This window comes from Eschrichtius robustus, chromosome 10 (genome assembly GCF_028021215.1).
Source record: "Eschrichtius robustus isolate mEscRob2 chromosome 10, mEscRob2.pri, whole genome shotgun sequence".
NCBI lineage: Eukaryota > Metazoa > Chordata > Mammalia > Artiodactyla > Eschrichtiidae > Eschrichtius > Eschrichtius robustus.
This window is the reverse complement of record NC_090833.1, coordinates 42,904,715-42,925,162: the sequence shown is the minus strand read 5'-3', so window position 1 is coordinate 42,925,162 and position 20,448 is coordinate 42,904,715. Positions and strand designations below refer to the sequence as shown.

Genomic DNA, 20,448 nt, shown 5'->3' with positions numbered 1-20,448 from the left:
CATTTTAGATCTGTGAGTAGGACATCAAAGTTCAACATGAAGTATGTGCTGCTGTATTTTACGTCCCAGGGTCATATACACTATAGAATGATGACTGCTGTGACAGCTACTATAGTAGTTTGTCTGATTTAAATCCCATGGTGAAATTTTGCATTATACTTTTCCTATAGTGATGGGAGGAGGACCAGAAACAACAATCCAACTGTTACTGAGTACTTTTCTACTGTATCTTCAAGCTACAGTTTTTTCTTTTATAGGTTTCCTTGCATATTTGTAATTTATTGTAGTAGTCCAAAATATTAAAGGTCCTATAGGGTCTAAATAAGATACACAAATTATTCATTTAAGTCAAATAATAATTATGATGGATATGTAAAAAGAATGTCGGTTTTATTTATTATCCTATCCCTACACCTTTGAAATAAATGGAGATCAATTAAAAATGTTTAGATTGTTAATGTAATCTTTAATTTCAGTAGATGAATATTCAGATTTATGAAGTGCAGTGAGTACAAGCCATACTATACAAAACCTTACAGAAAGGCCTGAATCAAAGAAGAATGAAACACATGATTTCAAATAACACAAACTGTGTTAGGGAGCTAATTAGAATAATTTATGATGGTCATATGTAGGAGTTTATGGCTTGGTTTGTTTTAATGTGGTAGACCCATTTTCATGTCTGTAATTATCTCTCAATCAGTATGATAAATTTATTTAACAATTATTTCATATCAACCAATATGTATATAGGAATAGTGTACCTCCAAATATCAGCTTTAAAATAAACATTTAATAATTTTGTAAAATTGGTTTTTAATGTAACCATCTTTATTGCATATACATATCCTACACAGTGAAATGGTAACAAAGATATCTACTAAATTTGCATTATGCTATTTCTTAGGGATCCTTAATTATTTGAGCATTCAAAATATAGTCATTGTGTTTTTATAAACAGATAATCAGGATAGTATATATAATTCTTAATTGGGAATGCTATGTTTTTATACTGTAAATTATTATTTGTGAATAGTTTGTTAACTCTATTATGTCTACAAAGGTTTTTTGAATGTATTCAATAAAACTTGGAGTTTCTTTGAATTAAAAAATTTAGAGACTCGCACTCCATGGAAAAAGGTAAATCTCTCTTGCGAATCACTGGACTAACATTGATTCTCAATCTACAGTTTTAGTATTTTACAAAAGATGTGAAATTTTTAAAAACTTAAAGTAGATTATTTTCTACATTGTTAAAGTAATATATGCTCAGTAAAGAAAAATAGGAATAGAAAGGAAAAAATTTACCCTGTCTCCCCACCACTTATTACAGTGTATTTCATTTTTAAATTTTTATTCATGTAATTATGATTCAAATATATAAATTTATGTTATATATTTTTTATTTTATTGTAAATTTTTATAAATAGAATTACTGTTAACTTCTAAAGATTAAAAATGTGACCCATTCGGTCCCCAGTGTGGGAAACCTGGTCTTTACTTCTGGAATACGTTATCACCAGCAGGACCTTTCTATGTTTTTATAGTTGATGTAGAAGCTTTTTCTTTTTGATTGAACATATTTTTACCTTTTGACTCTGCCTTTAAAAAAAAAAATTTACCCCTTAAATAAATCTTCTCCTCTTAAAATTCATTTGTGTATGTGCATGTATGTATAATCTTTGTGGGTTTCATTGTGTACAGATATTGACAGCTGGGTTGTCCCGTGGGGGTAGTATTTCTCAACCATTTCAGACATTTAAAAATTTTATCTGTGTTTTCTTTGACTCTCTTACATCTCTTACAAAGATATCATAGATGCCACTATATAAGTTGTAGAAGGGAGGCTGTTTTCGTTTGTTGTGTATTTCTTTTCTTTCAGAAATTACAGACATTTATAATTAGCTTCAAATACTGCCTTAATAGCAATTGGAAGATAACTACCTTCAGCTGATGTGGTCTTTCCCTTTACTTCCGGAGGAGAATTACAACTGATCTGGGAAAAAACGGGCTTATCATAGGCAGTCAGATCACCAGAGTAGTGCTGAACATTCTTCCTGGCTTCATCTGAAATTTTGAGTAAGTGGACAAGAACTAGGAGATAAAGGCCCATTGGATTTCACTCTTCAATTTTAACTCTTCCTCTCCAGAAGCATACTTCTGAATGGGATGAGAAAACCGAAGAGAGCCAAATTCTGTTATCAAAGCAAATTAGAGTTAGCATCTCAGATAAAGCAGATGCCATGAAAAGATTACCTGTCCAATTTGGATACAATTCTCATACCTCATTTATTAGCTTACTAGAACTCTCTTGGAGAGTCTTTGGCACATCATTTTTGAAAGCATATACTTTTGAACATTTAGTAGTAAGTCCCACTAACTTTATTTTGGGCCAATGGACTAACTCACCCCACTTAGAACCTTCCAGAATTACATAAAAATAACTGTATGAATAAGACCTTGAAATTGTGTCTTTTTCTGGAGGTGATGATTCCACTTAGGGGAGGTTCCAGTTTTCTCTTTGTCAAAAAAGTGTACAATGAATTTTTAAATTATTTTTTAATCCAGTAACTGAAATGAGACTAATTTGATTACTAAATCTTTTTCAAAAGTTTGTCATCATTTCATCCCATAAATTTATAAATATATTATGGAAGGATAAATATTAAAGTAGCACATTTAACTTTAAAAGAAATAAAAATGTTAAGCTCAGATAGGTTCAACTTGAGTCTTACTTTCTGCTTACCAAGGATGTGCAAATAGAGCTAAAAATCTGCAGTAAGTTTTAGTTTAAAATCTCTTTAGTCTTTATTTAGCTAAAGGTGCTAAATTGTAACCTGGGATTCAACCCATGACTTCTCTACTGATACATGAGAGCCCTACCTTACAATGTTCCTTGGTTACTTTCAACAGCATATAGATTCTCAACATAACTTGAGCTTAGTAAAGTTCATTCATATTTTTTTTTAGTTTGTGCTCTAACAATAATATTGTTAGAAGACTTTATTATAGATTATGAAAAGTCTTCTTTATTAGCCAAATATCCTATGAGAGAAAAGCTTGTTGTCTTGCCAAATGGAACAATTCATCTTCATAGAAAATTAGATTGGAGGCCACTTTCATTCATCTAAAAACAAAATTTAGTGTCATCTATAAAAGGAAACACCATGTATAGTTTTTTGCCAGTTAAGAGTCTTTAGTTGTAAATTCAAATGAAACTGATATCCTGTCTGGTGATGATTCTGATGAACTGTGTATCAGTGAAAATTTACCGCTAAAGAATCTTATAGGAAGCAGTATGGAGAAATGTACGTTTAGACATTTTGTGAACTTTGAGTCTGAGTTAGTTGTTTGTTAGTCTTACTGTCTTCCAAAGAGATAATTATCCCTGGGTATTATATGAAATTGAAGTATTACAAGAGATGTGACACAGCTTGTGAACTATCTGAATCCATATTCCAATGAGCTGTTAAAATGGGATCCCACTTCATCTACTGGAATATATGTATTTCTTCTATGCTAACTCATTTTGACAGTAAAAATACCTGGGGTGCAGTAATACCGTATGGCTCAGGGCCTGGATTCTGGAACCATGTAAACCTGAGTTCAGTACCAGCCTTTTCCTTTTACTAGCTTTATAGTCTTATTCTAGTCTGATCTCATATTCCAGACTATAAAATGAAGATAATTGTAGTACTAACAGTACTTTGGTATATAATACCAAGATAATAGTACCTTGATGGTGTTGCTAGGATTAAAAAGCAAGGTAATATATGTGATTATTAGTACAGTGTCTAATAGGAACTTACTGTATTTTCATTATTCCAGATGAATAATAACCAGTGTATGCTGGTTCTGGTCATCATTATTCTGTATTCCTCATTTGTCTCCTCTTTGCCAAAATAAAAAACCATCATTAAATTTTGCCTTTTTTTTTTTCTTTTAAGGCTAATAGAATAGTTAGAACGTTGTGACGGTTTCCACACATTAATTGGTAAGCGATAGAAACAATAAAACCTCAGTGATTTGGACTGCTCTGAATTATTTCAGTATTTTGAAAGAAATGTTACTCTTTTCAAGTTTATATAGCATCATGGGTCAGTAAATGTTCAATAGAGGTTCTGCTGGAACTACATTAGAGAGACTTTTGTAACTATCCACTTACAGTACTTCTGACCAACTTCTCTGGCTCTTCTTGTAGAATGTATTAGGTACGTTAATTAATGGTCTGCTGTTGTCAGTGCACATAATTATGTCATGAGCATAATTCTGTCCTTTCTCCAGACTGTTTTAGTTGAACCAGTTGGTGACAATTCACATCTCTTAAGATAATAGTTTCTTTTATTTGATTTTATGTCACAGTGTTATGCTCAGCTGTCCTGTGTAAGCTGTCAGCATAGTTTATACTTTGGCTGACTGTCAAAATAGCTTATTTGCATGGGAGGAGACAAAAGTATGGGGGAGGGATTAAACAAAGCCTTATTCCTCTTCAGATTTGATGACACAGTCAATGAGATTCAATTTTTTTAAAAAACCAATTTGCCTCACATAATAAGCTAAATACCAATTCTTCACTTGTGTTTATATTTGTTCTGCTATATATATGAAATCATTGAGCTTTCAGGTAATGAATTTCTACAATATTTGCCCATGAAGCTTAGTTGAATACCTTGTTTTTCCTGGCTATAGCCCTCAGATCTGTTAATTTAAAGTGAATTGATAAAACCTTTTTTATCCCTAAGCCTTAATCATATTACTCTAAGGAAGTTATACTTACTACATTTTTCTCTAAAGAGAAGATTACAAGTCATTTATTTATTTACTTCTTAAATAATTGAGAAATGGTCACATTTACATTTTAATTTGTTTTGTTTACCTCCCTGAATTTTGTCGTTTTTAAAAGTACACTTAATTTTTTAGTATAATCCGTTGATAAACTTTTCATCTTTCCCCATTGTCTCCAAACTATTAAAATTAGCCAATCTATAAAACCATTTATTCATTATCCAGTAGATTTTCTTGCTCGATAGCATTTTGTTCTTTATCTTTTTCATCTAGATGAATTTCATTTTCCTTTTATCACTCATGCTGCTATCTTAAAATATATATATATACCTCTGTGAAACTCATCTTCCAAAAGAAACAGATATTGAACAGATTTTGTTTTCGTTTTTTGCTTAACTGTATTCTTATCTTTACCCAATTTTCTTAAATATATTTGCAATGAATATTAGTACCTTATATTGTTTGCGATTTAAAGTCTTCCATGTTAGTGATTTGTTCCTATCATCTATCTTTGCATATTTTGCTTTGTTTTTTCAGAAATGTGTTTGTTATAGAACTGTGCTACTTCATAGCATTTAGATGGTTGGAAAGTGTTAGCAGTGTTTTCTGTATTACTATAGTTGTTAGGTGTGTTCTTTTTCTAAAGTACTGGGACTTATCTGGCAGGAAATACGGATATTAGTAGAGGATAACCCTGACACAACTGTCTTTCCAGTTCCTACTTTTTGTGTGTTTCTAACGTATAATCAATTTGGTTTGGATTTATTTATATCTAGTAAACTAAGGCTTACATACTCAACTTTTCTAATGCAAAAGGGACCCTTATCAATAACCATACATTTTGTTACCTGTAGGTTCTGACAATTATATATAACGAATACAGTTTCCTTTGTGTTTCTCTGTTTATTTCTTTAAGAAAGTTCTTAAGTGATGATGGATAATTCATATATTCTTTTAATGAATAAGGCAAAAAATGCTTTTCCTTTAACACTATAGCATGTAAGTGAGGCTAACATGTCTATAGTACTGGCTATTGTACTTGATACTTCAGGCAAATTCGTTGATTTTTCTGCCTAGCTTTGGTCTTGATGCAAAGACTACATGTGATTCCTAGCCCTGGTTTTGCTAATTCTTCATTTATTTTAAAGGGTATCCCAAATTATTTTAGTAGAAACATTCATACCTATCTGATTGGGGTGGAGGAAGATAAGGTATTAATATTACACTATTTGAATGCTGTTAACCTAAAAAAATTAAGCCAGCCTGAGCAGCTTTAGCAGCCTTCCTCAGCAACATCCAGCATCCAGGGATACTGAAGACATTTTTGAGGTACCATGGAAACGTGTGACTGATACTATCATGGTGTAGTGCAAGGCACTGGAATTAGAAGTGAAGGAACCACTTTTTTGAGCCCAGTTTTGCAACTGACAATATGACCCCAAGCAAGTCACTTAAATGTAATCTTAACCTAATAATACAAGTTTGTTGTGAAGATTAGATGGGAAAGACACTTAAATGATCCTCAATTTCTTCATGTGTAAAAGGAAGAGATTAGTTTGGATGAACAATAATACTCCTTGAGGTCTAAAATTCCAGGTTTTCAAAATAATATAAATGATGTTTTGAAAAGTATAAAGCGTCATATGTAGTGAATTTACAGAGTCAAGTAATTTGGCAGGAAATTGTGACCAAAGGCATGACATTTGTAGATTCTTTACAGCATGATGAAAGATGATGGCTGATAAGTTATCACATTCTCTCCCATCCTTCTACGGGATTTAGTTCAAAGTTGTAGCTTCTCATTAATGCTGTTCTTATTCCATAGTCGCATGTTTTAATGGAGACTGACCAGCAAAATTTTGCTGTATATTGAGTTATCTTTGATGTTTATTTAAAGATTGACCATTCATGTTTCAAGTGTTGCATTTAAGGTTTTTGATGAACTCCAAAAAGCACTTCATGAATTACTTTTTTTTAGCTTTTATTTATATCAGATGCTATTGTGACTATTAAAAGTGGTTTAATTTCTTAAATGTACAGATTAGATTGGGTCTGAAAAGTGGAAAGTGATGAAAGGCAGACTCAACTGCAATACACAGACTTAACATAACATTGAAATAGAAGTTAATTACTTAGAATTGAACCATTAGCTTTCAAGTTATTTGAAGATTGTAATCTATTAATGGGGTTTATAGACTCTTGTCTTCTAGTAGTAGCGATGTTCTTGAGGAAATCAACATTTGTATTCTATATTTTAAAACTTGGCCATATAGAACAAAAGAAAATAAATACTTCCAAGCTAATTTCTTTTCCAGTACCAAAAAAACTGAAACAAAAGGATGTAAAGTTAAAAATAAAAGCTTCACTTCTAACCCCACCTCCACCGTTATCCTTCCCAAGCCCAGAGATAAATGCTATGAACAGATTTGGTGTGTTACCACGAACCCTTCCAGAAATTTTTTATGTTTATATAAATAAGTGTATGTGTATGTGTTTCAACTCCCCCGTTCATTCTTAGTAATTTATTTTCAGTTATATCTTGCCCATCTTTCTGTATCAGTACACACAGATCTACCTTTTTTTTTAATAAATTTATTTATTTTGTTTATTTTTGACTGCATTGGGTCTTCGTTGCTGCACGCGGGCTTTCTCTAGTTGCGGCAAGCGGGGGCTACTCTTTGTTGTGGTGCGTGGGCTTCTCATTGCCGTGGCTTCTCCTGTTGCGGAGCACAGGCTCTAGGCACACTGGCTTCAGTAGTTGTGGCTCCGGGGCCCTAGAGCGCAGGCTCAGTAGTTGTGGCACACGGGCTTAGTTGCTCAGCAGCATGTGGGATCTTCCCAGACCAGGGATAGAACCCGTGTCCCCTGCATTAGCAAGTGGATTCTTAACCACTGAGCCACCAGGGAAGTCCCAGATCTACCTTTTATTACCCTTGTAAGCAGGATTGTTTCTTTTTCATGCATAATGTCCCATTGTATGCCTATACTGTAATTAAACAGTCTCCTGTTTCTGAATATTTAGGTTTTTCGCATTTAACAGAATATAACCATGAAGATTCCTATAAGTATGTCTTCGCATACCTTTGCATAAGATAAATCATAGCAGTGGAATTGCTGGCTCAAAGGATACATTTATTTAACTTGAATTTTCTTGATTTTGAGTTAGATTGAACATTTTCTCATATGTTTATTGTCAGATTTTGTGTTTTGCTAGACTACCTGTTCATATCCTTTACACATTTTCCTATAGATTTACTCATTTTTCTTCTATTGGTTTATTCATATTACTAGAATTCTGTGTGTTATGAAATTAGTTATATATCACTGTATTGACAGATATTTTCCCAATTTATCCTTTGATTTTTGTTTTATTTCTGTTTATTTGCTTACTGTTTTGCTATTCATTAGTGTTTAATTTCCACACTTAACTTTTTTTTTACTTTAAGTTTTATGGACCTTGTGTTTTATATTTAAGCCTTCACTTTGATTATTAAAATGTTATTTTATTCTAGTACTTCTGTAGTTTCATTTTGTATAGTTAAATCAGTGATCCATGTGGAATTAATTTGGTGTAAAGAGAGAAGTAGGAAAAAATAAGAGAGAGAAATAGGGATCTAGCTTTAGCCAGCAAGTTGCTTGAAGCACCATTTACTTGAAAATGCATGTTTTTGACCAATAATCTGAAATGCTGTCTTGATTTTATAAATTCCTATGTTTGGATATATAGGATTTTATAAAATCCTATTGCATTTTGATCAGTTTCTGGAATCTGTATTCTTTCTATTGATATGTCTGTATATAATTTCCACTAGCATCAAACTGTTTCACGCCTGCAACTTTATAAATTGTATTAATATCTGCTAGGATAGTTCTCATTCTCTTTTCATAACTTACTGGATAATATCACTTTTTTTCTAGATAAATTTCATTATAATGTTGTCAGATCACTTTTCCCCCTCCCCAAAACAAATTAACAAACATCATTTTGGGATCACATTGAGTGTGTATGTATAAAAATGGGGTGGGGGAATAACATCTTTATTATAATGAATTTTTATATTCAAGAATAAGACATGGATTTCCATTTTCAAATTTTCCGTTATTCCCCTCAGTAGACTGTTACAGCTTTTATCATACAAATTCTGCATGTTAAACTTATGTGTAAATATTTATCTTTATTACCCTTGTAAGCAGGATTGTTTTCCTTCCATTTTTCAAACTGATTATTGTGTTTATATAATAAAGTTACTGGATTTTGTGTACTTGAGTTTTCCAGATACTGTCATCTGAAAGTAATTTCTACTCTTCCTCTCCAATATTTGATGCTTCTTTCTCTTAATAATTTATCATTTCTTAAAACATGACCCATTTTACCTAGTTTTGCAAATTTATTTGCATAATTTATATGTTAACAATTTTTATTAATTTCTTCTGAATCTCTGGTTATGTCCCTTTTTCATTTGTAATTCAAGGAATTGGGGTTTAATTGCCCTACCCACTACAGTAAATAGTAAAGATACTCTTTCCTCAATATTATGATCTTTGAAGTTAGAAAATTCTTCCATGCAGTTAATTTGTATGTTTTATCCTGCTGTTGTTTTTTTTTAACTTCTGTCTCCCATAAAAAGTCTATTGTATCAGCCTTCTAAAGCAACCTTATTATGAAGTCACTTGTTAGTTTTCTTCTAAATTACATAATTTTAGTTTTTTGATATAGCCTTATGGAACACAATTTTCCAGAATCTTTATATTCTCTTCTGGAATTTCTTCAAGAGGTCTAACATTTTTGGCTAAATTTTTGATGTATCTTAGTCACAGTTACATTGCTTGCCTTTAAAAAATAATAGTCTAACCTGCTATATATTTTAAATAGCCAGAGTAACTCCATCCTCAGAGCAAATGATATTGAGAACAGATTTTAAAAAGCCTATTTTGCTTATGTAGTTAACTTTATATTTTTTGAGACAAAGAATTGTTGATCATGTCATGGATAGTGTTTCAGCAGTCTTAAAGATAAATAAAGGCTATTGCATATGCTGGTCCTGGGGTTTCCTGTTTGTCCAGAAACGATCTGCTCCTTAATTTTGAATGAATTGTGAAATTGGCAAAGAAAAGCATGTTTGTAAAGCAGATAATGAAAATTCCAGGGAAGAGGCAAGGTGGGAGCTAATAGTAATTTATGTGATGCATATGTTTAAATATGTGTTTACATGTGTTTTTGTACAGGTATGATCAAATACTAATCTGTTTTCCAAGACAAAATGAATGTGATCGTTTAATAGTAACTTCAGTAGGTTCCACTTAAACTTTGTAAAATAACAGTATCTTCTAAAAATCTAGCATTAAACACTGGTATAGCTGCAATTGAGTAATCTTGAATAAAGCAGTACAAATAGGTGCTTTTAAAAAGGAAGCAGAAGTGATTTTGTGAATATTCAACTTTCTGACAGTATGTTTACTGTGTAAGTGCGCTAATGATTTGCCCCCTTGAGAAAGGTTTTTAGAGGATCAGTAAGGCATTACTTGTATGAGAATGGGATATTATCACTTTTCTCACTCTCATCTCTTTTTTTTTTAGGTCATGGAAAATGGAAGATTTGCAAAATACAAATATTTTACCCATGTCATGATCAATAAAACAGACATGTTAATGATAACCAAAAGGTAACTTTCTTTCTCTAATATAATTTGATAAGGGGGTAACTGATAGCCACTCATGAAGTGAAGCAGTTTTTATTCACATCTTGTTCCACATATTTAACACTGATTCATACTAATTATGGTTCTCTTGCTCTACAAGCCTCGTGCCTAAAACTTTGCACACATACAGATAAATGCATAACCATGCACAAACATAATTTTAAATTAAATATTTTAGTATTTGTTTCAACCAACTAAATGGATAGAGAAATTCCTGTAAAACTATCCTCTCAAGGGTAAGCAATACCATTCCTTCCCCCTCTCCGAAAAAGTATGCAATTTCAGGTTACCCCAGAAGTCAGTAGTCTTCTGGTGGTATCTAATCATTAGAATGTATAGAGATTCACTCACATAAGTAGATATACCACTGGAGACATTCGTTTTTTTGGGATACTCCCAACTACAGCCAAATCTTCAAATAAACCTGTAGACAGTAGAGGGATACATGTAAAAATACACAGTGGCATAGCCTCGGAGGGGCAAGTGTTTGCAGGAGGCATTATTATGAAACCACGGGAAAGAATAAGCAAGTGCAGTAGTAGGGTGGATTTTTCTGGATGACGGAGAGTGAAACTGTGGCTGAGGAGGAGAGATTATGGCTAAATAGAAAGGAGTGGCTAATTAAGCTGTGTGGTTTTGTTCACTGCCAAAAAGGTAAACTTATATAAGCATCTTGTTGGTTCAAGTTGACTATTGAACTTAGCAATCATTTTTAATGTTTTTAATCCTAATAATTTCTGAGCCCCAAATTTATAGCACTATCTTAATTTTCTTGTTTAAAAAGTAACATAAAATATAGAAAACTCACACAGTATTAGAAGGTATAGATGTGAAAGCCAGTATTCATTCCATCTCAGATACCGGTCCCTCTTTTCCCCTTCCTAGAGGCAACTACTTTTGTATCTTTGAAATATTCTATGCCTATACAAGCAAACATGCTATCAAAGCATACATCTGCCTATAAAGGCATACACATACATATTTTAATGTAAATAGGAATCTATTATAACACCATCCTGTACCTTAATTTTTTGCTTAAGATCTATGTCTTAAAGAGTATTCCATGTCAGCATATGGAGATCTTTCTTAATTTGTAAATGACTGCCTGGTATTCATTCAGAAGTATGTGCTATAATGCACATCTAAGTTGTTTCTGAACTTTTATACTTACAGACAATGCTTCAACAGTCATTTTTCTTCATAGCAGCATTCACTCATGTTTTATTAACCCTTCTCCCCATTGACTGAGGGAAGGATGACTCATCAGAGTTAAACAAGAGTCAGTTGCAAAGTTTGTTATTTCCAGATCTTGCAACATGTGTTTTTTTTTTTGGCTGCGACGGTTCTTCGTTGCTGTGCATGGGCTTTCTCTAGTTGTGGCAAGCGGGGGCTACTCTTCATTGTGGTGCGCGGGCTTCTCATTGAGGTGGCTTCTCTTGTTGCGGAGCATGGGCTCTAGGCGCATGGGCTTCAGTAGTTGTGGCTTGTGGGCTCTAGAACACAGGCTCAGTAGTTGTGGCGCATGGACTTAGTTGCTCCGCGGCATGTGGGATCTTCCCGGACCAGGGATCGAACCCGTGTCCCCTGCATTGGCAGGCAGATTCTTAACCACTGCGCCACCACGGAAGTCCATTGCAACATTTTAGAAATTACTTTCTTCTCAACATAGTAGACCTCTTTAAATGAGGTCACATAAACCTTGACAGAGTAAGTGTAGTAAGCTTACTACATATCCATTGTAAGTTGTAATGATTGCACTAGTTGTAGTTGATTGAAAGATGATATTTATACTTAGGAGGTCCTTTCTTTCCAAATGTTGCACTTGAAGATAAAGGATCTTTTAACCAGGAGAGGGAGTACTAGGTGCCTGAAATAAGATTAGCCTATCTTTGATTTTCACATGGTTGAAGATGTACTGGAAGACCAGTACGTTTGTTCCAGCAGCCCCTATGATCCAAGATTGGTGAACGAGGGGATCAGAGGCAGAAGATTGAGATGAAAGAGATAAATCTTAATTAGCTTTCTCCTTTTCCATTCTAGCCAGGTGCCAGCTGTTTCTTTAATTTAGTCCCTTAACTTAAAGTATATGTCACTTAAAGAAACCTCTGGTTGTACCTCGAATTGATGTTTCAACCAGAAAGAAGATTTGGGGAAGAAAGACCTTTGAAGGAAGAATTAAATAGAATTATTATAGACAGAATGAATTTTCATCTCTTGATTTCCTTCCTCAAAATGGGGGGAAAACAAGAATTAATTTTTTTTTTTATTTTTATTTATTTATTTATTTATTTTTGGCTGTGTTGGGTCTTCGTTTCTGTGCGAGGGCTTTCTCCAGTTGTGGCAAGTGGGGGCCACTCTTCATCGCGGTGCGCGGGCCTCTCACTATCGTGGCCTCCCTTGTTGCGGAGCACAGGCTCCAGACGCGCAGGCTCAGCAGTTGTGGCTCACGGGCCCAGCTGCTCCACGGCATGTGGGATCTTCCCAGACCAGGGCTCGAACCCGTGTCCCCTGCATCGGCAGGCAGATTCTCAACCACTGTGCCACCAGGGAAGCCCAAGAATTAATTTTAAAAGCCTCTTTCTGATACAGATTGGTAAATATATTACATGGAGTCTTAGTATTAAAAGCATTTTGTTCTAAAGCATTAATTACATGAAGGTTCTCCAAAATATTGCTTGGTAGCTGGTTCTCTAAATTTTTCCTATTTCTTAAAAACATTCCTTATACATTTTACTTTATAAGTACTTTATGTTTTCTAATGTAAGTATGTTGTGCTTGTACGTTCCCCACTAAACGTTGCTACATAAATTTTGTTATGTTTTCATTCTCATTCAGTTCAAACTATTTTCTAATTTCCTTTGAGATTCTTTGACCCATGGATTTTTTTTTTAGAAGTACGCTTTTTTTTTTTTTTTTAAATAAATTTATTTATTTAATTTTATTTTTGGCTGCTTTGGGTCTTCGTTGCTGTGCACAGGCTTCCTCTAGTTGTGGTGAGCGGGGGCTACTCTTCGTTGCGGTGTGCGGGCTTCTCGTTGCGGTGGCTTCTCTTGTTGCGGAGCACGGGCTCTAGCTGCACAGGCTCCAGTAGTTGTGGCTCGTGGGCTCTAGAGTGCAGCCTCAGTAGTTGTGGCGCACGGGCTTAGTTGCTCCGCGGCATGTGGGATCTTCCCAGACCAGGGCTCGAACCCGTGTCCTCTGCATTGGCAGGTGGATTCTTAACCACTGCACCACCAGGGAAGCCCTAGAAGTATGCTTTTAAGTAAGCATTTGGAAGTATTCTTGTTATCTTTCTGTTACTTGTTTTCTAGTTTAATTTCATTATGATCTGAGAACATACTTTGCATGATTTCAGTTCTGTTAAATTCATTAACGTTTTTTATAACCCAGAATATAGTCTCTCCTGGTGAATGTTCTATGTGCCCTTGCAAAGAATGTGTATCCTGCTATTATTATTATTATATTATTGGATATAAGTGCTTCAGTTTTTAAAGTGGCTTCTTTCTTTCTTTTTCTGAGTGGTGTGTTGTTTGTAACAAAAGGAACGTTTGGACAGCTTACATGTGAGTGGCAGTATAGTTTTGATGAGTTTACCAAAGAGCCATTCATTGTTCATGAGAGAAGGTTGCGCATTGAAGCAAAGGTATGTTGAATAGATTTTTTTGAAAACTTGGAACTGAAAACAACACATTAAAATAGTCTTTACTTTTGTAATGTTCCTCCCTCTTTTTTACATGTTGCTTGGTCTTTGTATGGTTTTTCTTTACACCTGCTGTCTTACTGAAGCTTAAAGAAAAGAAAGCTAGGCCAAGAAAAAATGTGCTACTTTATGTGCTCTTACATGGACCACAGCGTTCCTGGGCCCTCATTTTATACTCAGTAACAGAACCGCAGCTTTCCCACTGCTATCCAAGGCACCAAAGTGAGATATTTGTACACCTCAGAATCCCTAGCAGTTGCCTACAGAATTTTTTTCCCTGAAAATCTCGCTGATGGACACTTGAAAAGTTCTCGCTCTAACAGCCCATTATTGATAGTTCTTTCTCTTTTTATAGATATTATCTTCCTAATTCAGTTATAATCTTCTTGAATGCGGAGACCATTTCTCACTCTGATTTCTAGCAGCTAGAACAGTACGTGGTATTTGGATGTTGATATAAAATACAGCAAATTGCTAGTCATTTGGTAAATCATCAGAGTCTCTATAGCCATTGTAAGTTGTAATGATTGCACTAGGTACTGTAGGTGACACAGAGAAATATAAGATAATGTATTTGGCCTCACAGTATTTGATCAGACACCTATGTGAAAAGGGCCACTTTGGTACTGGCTATATTAATCAGAAATATGTGACTCAGCCCAAGTTAGTTTTGTTCACTGTTATTTTTGTTTGGTTTGATTTTGAGGGATTTAATTGGCTCATATAACTGAAAAATCCAAGTCTATATCTCGTAGCTTAATTATGCTCAAATGATGTCATTAGTATTTATTCTCACACCCTTCCTCTCCTCCTTCATTCTGTCCATCTTTGCTGCCCTCATCTCTAGGTTCTACTTTCTTCAGTGTTGGCTTCATTCTCAAGCAGGCTATCCTTTGGTGACACTATGGCCAGCAGAAGTTCCAGGCTCATATCCTACTAGCTCAGCAGAATGAAAGCTTCTCACTGGGTCTCACTGGGCCACCTTTGGTCACTTCCTTGTTCCTGAACCAGTCACTTTAGTCAGGAGCTGGAATGGGCCAGCTGGCCAGGTGAGGGTCACGGGATCACTGTGGTGCTACCGAGAAGGAAGGGTCAGCTCTATATGAAGTTTTGGGAGTGAAAGAGGGTGAAAAATAGTTACCCAAAGAAGATTCAAGAAATTGTTACTGGAAGAAGGGGCATTGGATGCAGACAGGCAGAAACAACAGATTTCTTCTAGACTAGCCTATAGAACAGAACTATCCCTAGGCCTTGTGCTTAGCTAGTGAAGACCATTTATCCAATCTTACCATTCATTCCAAAGACATGGGGCAGCTCTTAAGTAGACTGGATGTTAGTTTTTGAGGATCTTAGACCAACTTACCCATTGAGAATTTCTCTGATTCACTCAGAAAATGAAGAACCCTGTGGCCATATATGAAATGATGGATAGTAGTAGCTGTTAGACTCTGCTGTAGCCCATATTGCATTTCCTGGCTTTTTTATCTCCAAGGATAAACTTCTTCTTACCTCCTTGATTTCTTCCCCTTTCACCTTTCCCTTGAGACCTTATATCAGCAATCATCCTTTTTTTTTTTTAATAAAAGAATCTGATTTCTTCTGGAGTCTATATATGCATGGTTAGTTGAATTACTTATAGAAATTGTTAGACTAGTAAAATATTGCTTCTTCTATGTCCTTACCCATGGTTAATAGAAGTAATCACCACACTCCTCCTCGATAATCCTGTTCTTTCTATTTGTCCCTCTAATGCTTAACATCCACCATTAGGTAGTTCTCCTCCCACAAACACAACAGAATACCAAACGAGTTTAAAAAGTGGAGGACAATCGTATAGGATCTAAGACCCACCCTGATTTCTTTGATTCTGAAGCTACATTCTTACTGCATTCTTACTGGTTTAAAATGTCAGAAGTTACATATATAAACACATACATACACACACATACATACCTATACAACACATGTGTATATGTATGCACACATACATGTGTACATTATTTTTGAGCTGAATTTATCATGAGGCCATGGCCAGATATCAAGGACTATCTGAGACATTATTTGGAGAGGGAAAACAGTGGTACTGCTTCTAGATTGATCTCCTTCCCATCCTCTGCGTCAACCCTTGATGGCTTTTGCAACTGAAATCTCACCTAAAACTTTTTATCTTAGGTTTAGTGATAATGGATGGCTTAGAATTTAGTCTTTTTTTTTCCATTTATGTTTGATTCTTCTTGATTTCTCATTCTTGGCTTTTTTTTGGTGGCATTTCTTTATGGTATTTCTACAGCTAGATTCCCATGTTAATGAAGCTACTTATTCTATTTATAGGAGCGGGTGAAGTCTGTATTCCATGCCAAAGAGTTTGGAAAAATAATTAACTTCAAGACCCCAGAGGATGCAAGGGTAAATATAGTCAATCTTTTGCTTAAACAGATAGCAGCTTCTCATTTCAAAGCCATGTAAGTTGCATTATTCTTTAAGGTAGATAAGTTGTGTTTGTTTTTTAATTTTATGTTTGTGTTTTGACAGTTTTAGTATATGTAACTAGATAATATTTCCCCCAAATTATTTTTTCATTAGATTGAATTCAACACACCTACTTGTCTTTGAAATCAAATTGTTCTCTTATTTTAAATCCTAACTGTAATACTTTGCCAAAAAAAGCCAACAAATGAAAGAAATTAATGCCCTCTAATGCTAATCTACCAGCTCCAGCAGGAAAAGTAAAGCCCCACGTTGTTTATTTCTCTACTGTATAGCTATAGTGATTTTTTTTCTTTAATTACTGTAGCCTGGCACAAGGGGAAAAGAGCCACACCTGTGGTCAGAAAATCTGGGTTTAAATACTGGTTCTGTTCCTTCTTGACTGTAGGACCTTGGGGAAGTCAGTTAACCTCAGCTTCCTCAAAATGTGAATTATGTGAACTGAAAAGCACTATACATACTTTAGGGATTATGGCAGTTATAAGGATGTGCACTGTCAAGAAAAGGAAGACTATGAATTGATTATCTACCTCGTTGGTCACAACTAAGACATTATTCCTGACACTGAAGTATACTCACTGTGTCGTGAAACTTACAATAAGAACACATGGGTTCTTTACTGAATCCCTGAGCCTCCCGACCTCTCTGTGTTGGTCCTGGCTGGTTATGATTATTTACCAGTTCACTTCTCACATCTGGAGCTCAAACCAGAAACCTCTCCCACCCATACAAATGTACCTTGGACCATTTAGCATGTGCTGTGCAATTTTCTATCTAGACATTGTGATATAAGGTAACACTGACATATTAACAGTAGAAAACTGAAAGGAGGACAAGTTACAAAGAAAGAGGGATAAAGTTACTAGACCCTCAATATGCATGTTGCCTGGAACAGGGAGACAGTAGAGCACGATGACAGCATGACTTTCAGGCCATCTTCTTTGTGCTGCTGAAGGACATTACCTTCAGTTTCTCTGTAATAAGTTTTCCATTTAATCTCTGTCACTGTGTTATTTTATCCCAGAAGGTTTCTTTTTAATCCTCCTGCTCTGCCAGAAACATCCAGAAAAGGCTACCGAGTCCATTTCTCTTTCTCTACTTATCTTAGAGCTATTTTCACTAGGTTCTTCTTAAGTAGAAAAGCACAAATATCTTTGCTTAAGCTTTTCATAATGGGATAACGCCAGTATCACCTCCATGGCTTTTATTTGTCATGCAGGCCTAATGATAATAGACATTATTGACAGAAAGGTTTACAATTCATTTGCATTTTAATTTTGTGATTTCAGATCCTTTCAAATTAGAAAAATGTATCATAAAAGCACCTAATATGCTCAAGAATGTTGCTATGCTACTACCCACTGTAGAATTATATGTAATTATTCCTATTCAATCAGTAAATCCAATATATGGAATCGTGAAGGTTTGTGATACAGAATTGGCATAGGTTGAAAGGAATTCTACATAGATGATTTTCACACTATGCCAGAGTTATTCAATCCAGCTGTCAAATTACCCTTCTCTCTCAGGATGCTTCATTTTACTTTGCTTATTCTGAAGATGAACATCTAAGTCCAAAGACCTTAGAAAAACATTATTACTACTGTTAAATCAAACCCAGTACCATTGTCCCTGAGTCATCTGGGCCATTTAAGTCAGTGAATGATCTCTCCTGCATAGAGAATTTAATTATTGGCTATAGCAGTATACTCCTAACTAAACTGGAAAGACAACTTCTAGATTTTCATTCATTATATTTTGTCATTGCAAGTTCATTGAAGTTAAGTAAATGTTGCTTCATTTCCCCACAACAGTGGATCCTCAGAAAGCTAGAAGAAGCAAGAGAACCTTCCCCAAGCCTCTGACAGAGACTGCTGCCTGAAGATACACAGCAATAAATCATTACAATTTCTACCTTGTACCTTCTAAAACCTGTTTGGGAAGTATAGTATAGAAGTAATTTCAAGTACTTTTAAAAAAAAATCAGAATCAAGTAAAACAGTTATGTGATTAAACTGTTTCAACTCTTCGGGGATCCATTTGGTTTTCTAACTTGAATCATGCATCTGGTTACAATTCTAATTACTTTATAAAGGAAATATTTCTTTTATGAACCTTAAATATTTGCTCCAGGTGATTCTCTGTAATGGTGGAGAAATTGCCCATATTTAGCCTAAATTTAATGGAGCTAAATGTAATGTTCCTAGTTCACATTTTACAGTTCTATCATGCTTACTTCAAGGTCCCTGAATGAGTGATGGGTAAATGATCAAATCAAACATTGCCTTAGTGGTATCAAGATAACCTTGGTGGTAGTTTCTTTAGAAACATGAAGTTCTTTTTACAGATAACTATTTTGGTATGATTTTCCTTATTTTTTTAAATAGAGAGTAGGTTTGAATTACTATATGAAGTACATAGCATGACTATGAAAAACAATCTTTTTTATTTTATATAATACAGATTGACTAATACCCCTTCAAGCCTCATCCTAAGAAAGGCTTGAAGAAATGAGTGTGCTACCCAAAAAGGGAAGGCCCCTCTCAGAACTTTCAAGCCTTAGAAATACTTCCTCAAGCCAACTCCTTGAGATCTACTTGGTTTACCAAGGTCATGTTTAATAGATTGCTGACCTTAAAGGAAAATTCCTTAGGCCTTAACAATACCAACTTCCTATTCACTGGTGGTATGAAATAAACAAAAGTCCCACCATCTTAATACGAGTTATGCTTCAGAACAGACAGCCCCTCTCTATATGCATGTCGGGTAAATGTATGTACCCTAAAGTCTAGCCCAGTAACCTGTCCTGTTGGCAATAGAGTGAGAATTTCTGGTTTGCTTTCTCTACAATTATTCAAGTGAGAATCACTCTTTTAAGTGTATACTTGACAGAACAAAAATCATGGGCTGCACATTAGTAAAGATGTCATGGGGGGTTTTTTTCCTCGATTTTTGTCCAAGATCCTTGTACCTTGATATTAATGGACTTTTTCAAGTGAAAGGGGATGAATATATGATTGTGAACCATGAAGAGAATGATGCAGTGTCTTATTTAGTTATTGAATAATACAAAGTATTTGATGCATGTTGTGCGTACCGCCAAATTACTATAAACTGTTTTTAGAATTGGAGACTACATAAGTCAATGGTTGTGAAATTCTCCTCAGATTCCTTGCTTTGTTGTAAAAGCTAAAATAAACAGCATGCCAGACTGTAATTGTATTTCTTCCTGACGAAATCTTGCTACTAAATACTATTGATTTTCCTCTGATTACAAATCTCATTGTTTATTAATAATAGTTTCCTTCAGAATTTTTTTTCTTTGCTGAACATAAATTTAATCATGAGATGACAAATTTCAAATCTCATCATAGTGCATGCTCCCATGATGACCTTTGTTCAAAGTAACATGCACTTTTTCTCTGTTGCTGAGCTCTGTCAATTTTGCATACGTTAGAATTAAACGTAAGAGCAGAGGTAGTCAGAAAGCTTTTATCAGATTGTCCTCATCTGAAATGTTGTTTTACTGGAGTTCTAGTCAGTGCCATTAGCCAAGTACCTCATTACCTACTCCAGTTTCATGATTTTATTCTCAGAAAAATACAGACCCATAACTCTTTGGGTATCCCATAGTAAAAGGGAAAAGTCTAAAAGAGTAAGGATAGAAATTCTTCTGGTATCCTCTGGAGGCCAGGCGAAGTGGGTCTTGTAACTACTATACATGCAAAGCCAGTGTGCCTATCCTTCCTGTTCCCTTACCAATGAGAACCTAGAAA

At 34.7% G+C, this 20,448-nt stretch overlaps 1 protein-coding gene across 2 annotated transcripts in view; it reads left to right on the top strand.

Annotated features, from left to right (window-relative positions):
* Window positions 1-19,915, top strand: part of VPS13A (vacuolar protein sorting 13 homolog A) — a 258,051-nt gene extending 238,136 nt beyond the window's left edge. For both annotated transcript variants that reach the window (XM_068551844.1, XM_068551843.1), the window contains 4 exons: window positions 10,364-10,449; window positions 14,005-14,128; window positions 16,517-16,591; window positions 18,487-19,915. In XM_068551844.1, coding sequence (XP_068407945.1) covers window positions 10,364-10,449; window positions 14,005-14,128; window positions 16,517-16,591; window positions 18,487-18,537 — 336 coding nt within the window. In that variant the 3' untranslated portion in view covers window positions 18,538-19,915. The remainder of the gene's footprint in view (window positions 1-10,363; window positions 10,450-14,004; window positions 14,129-16,516; window positions 16,592-18,486) is intronic.
* Window positions 19,916-20,448: the final 533 nt, after the last annotated feature.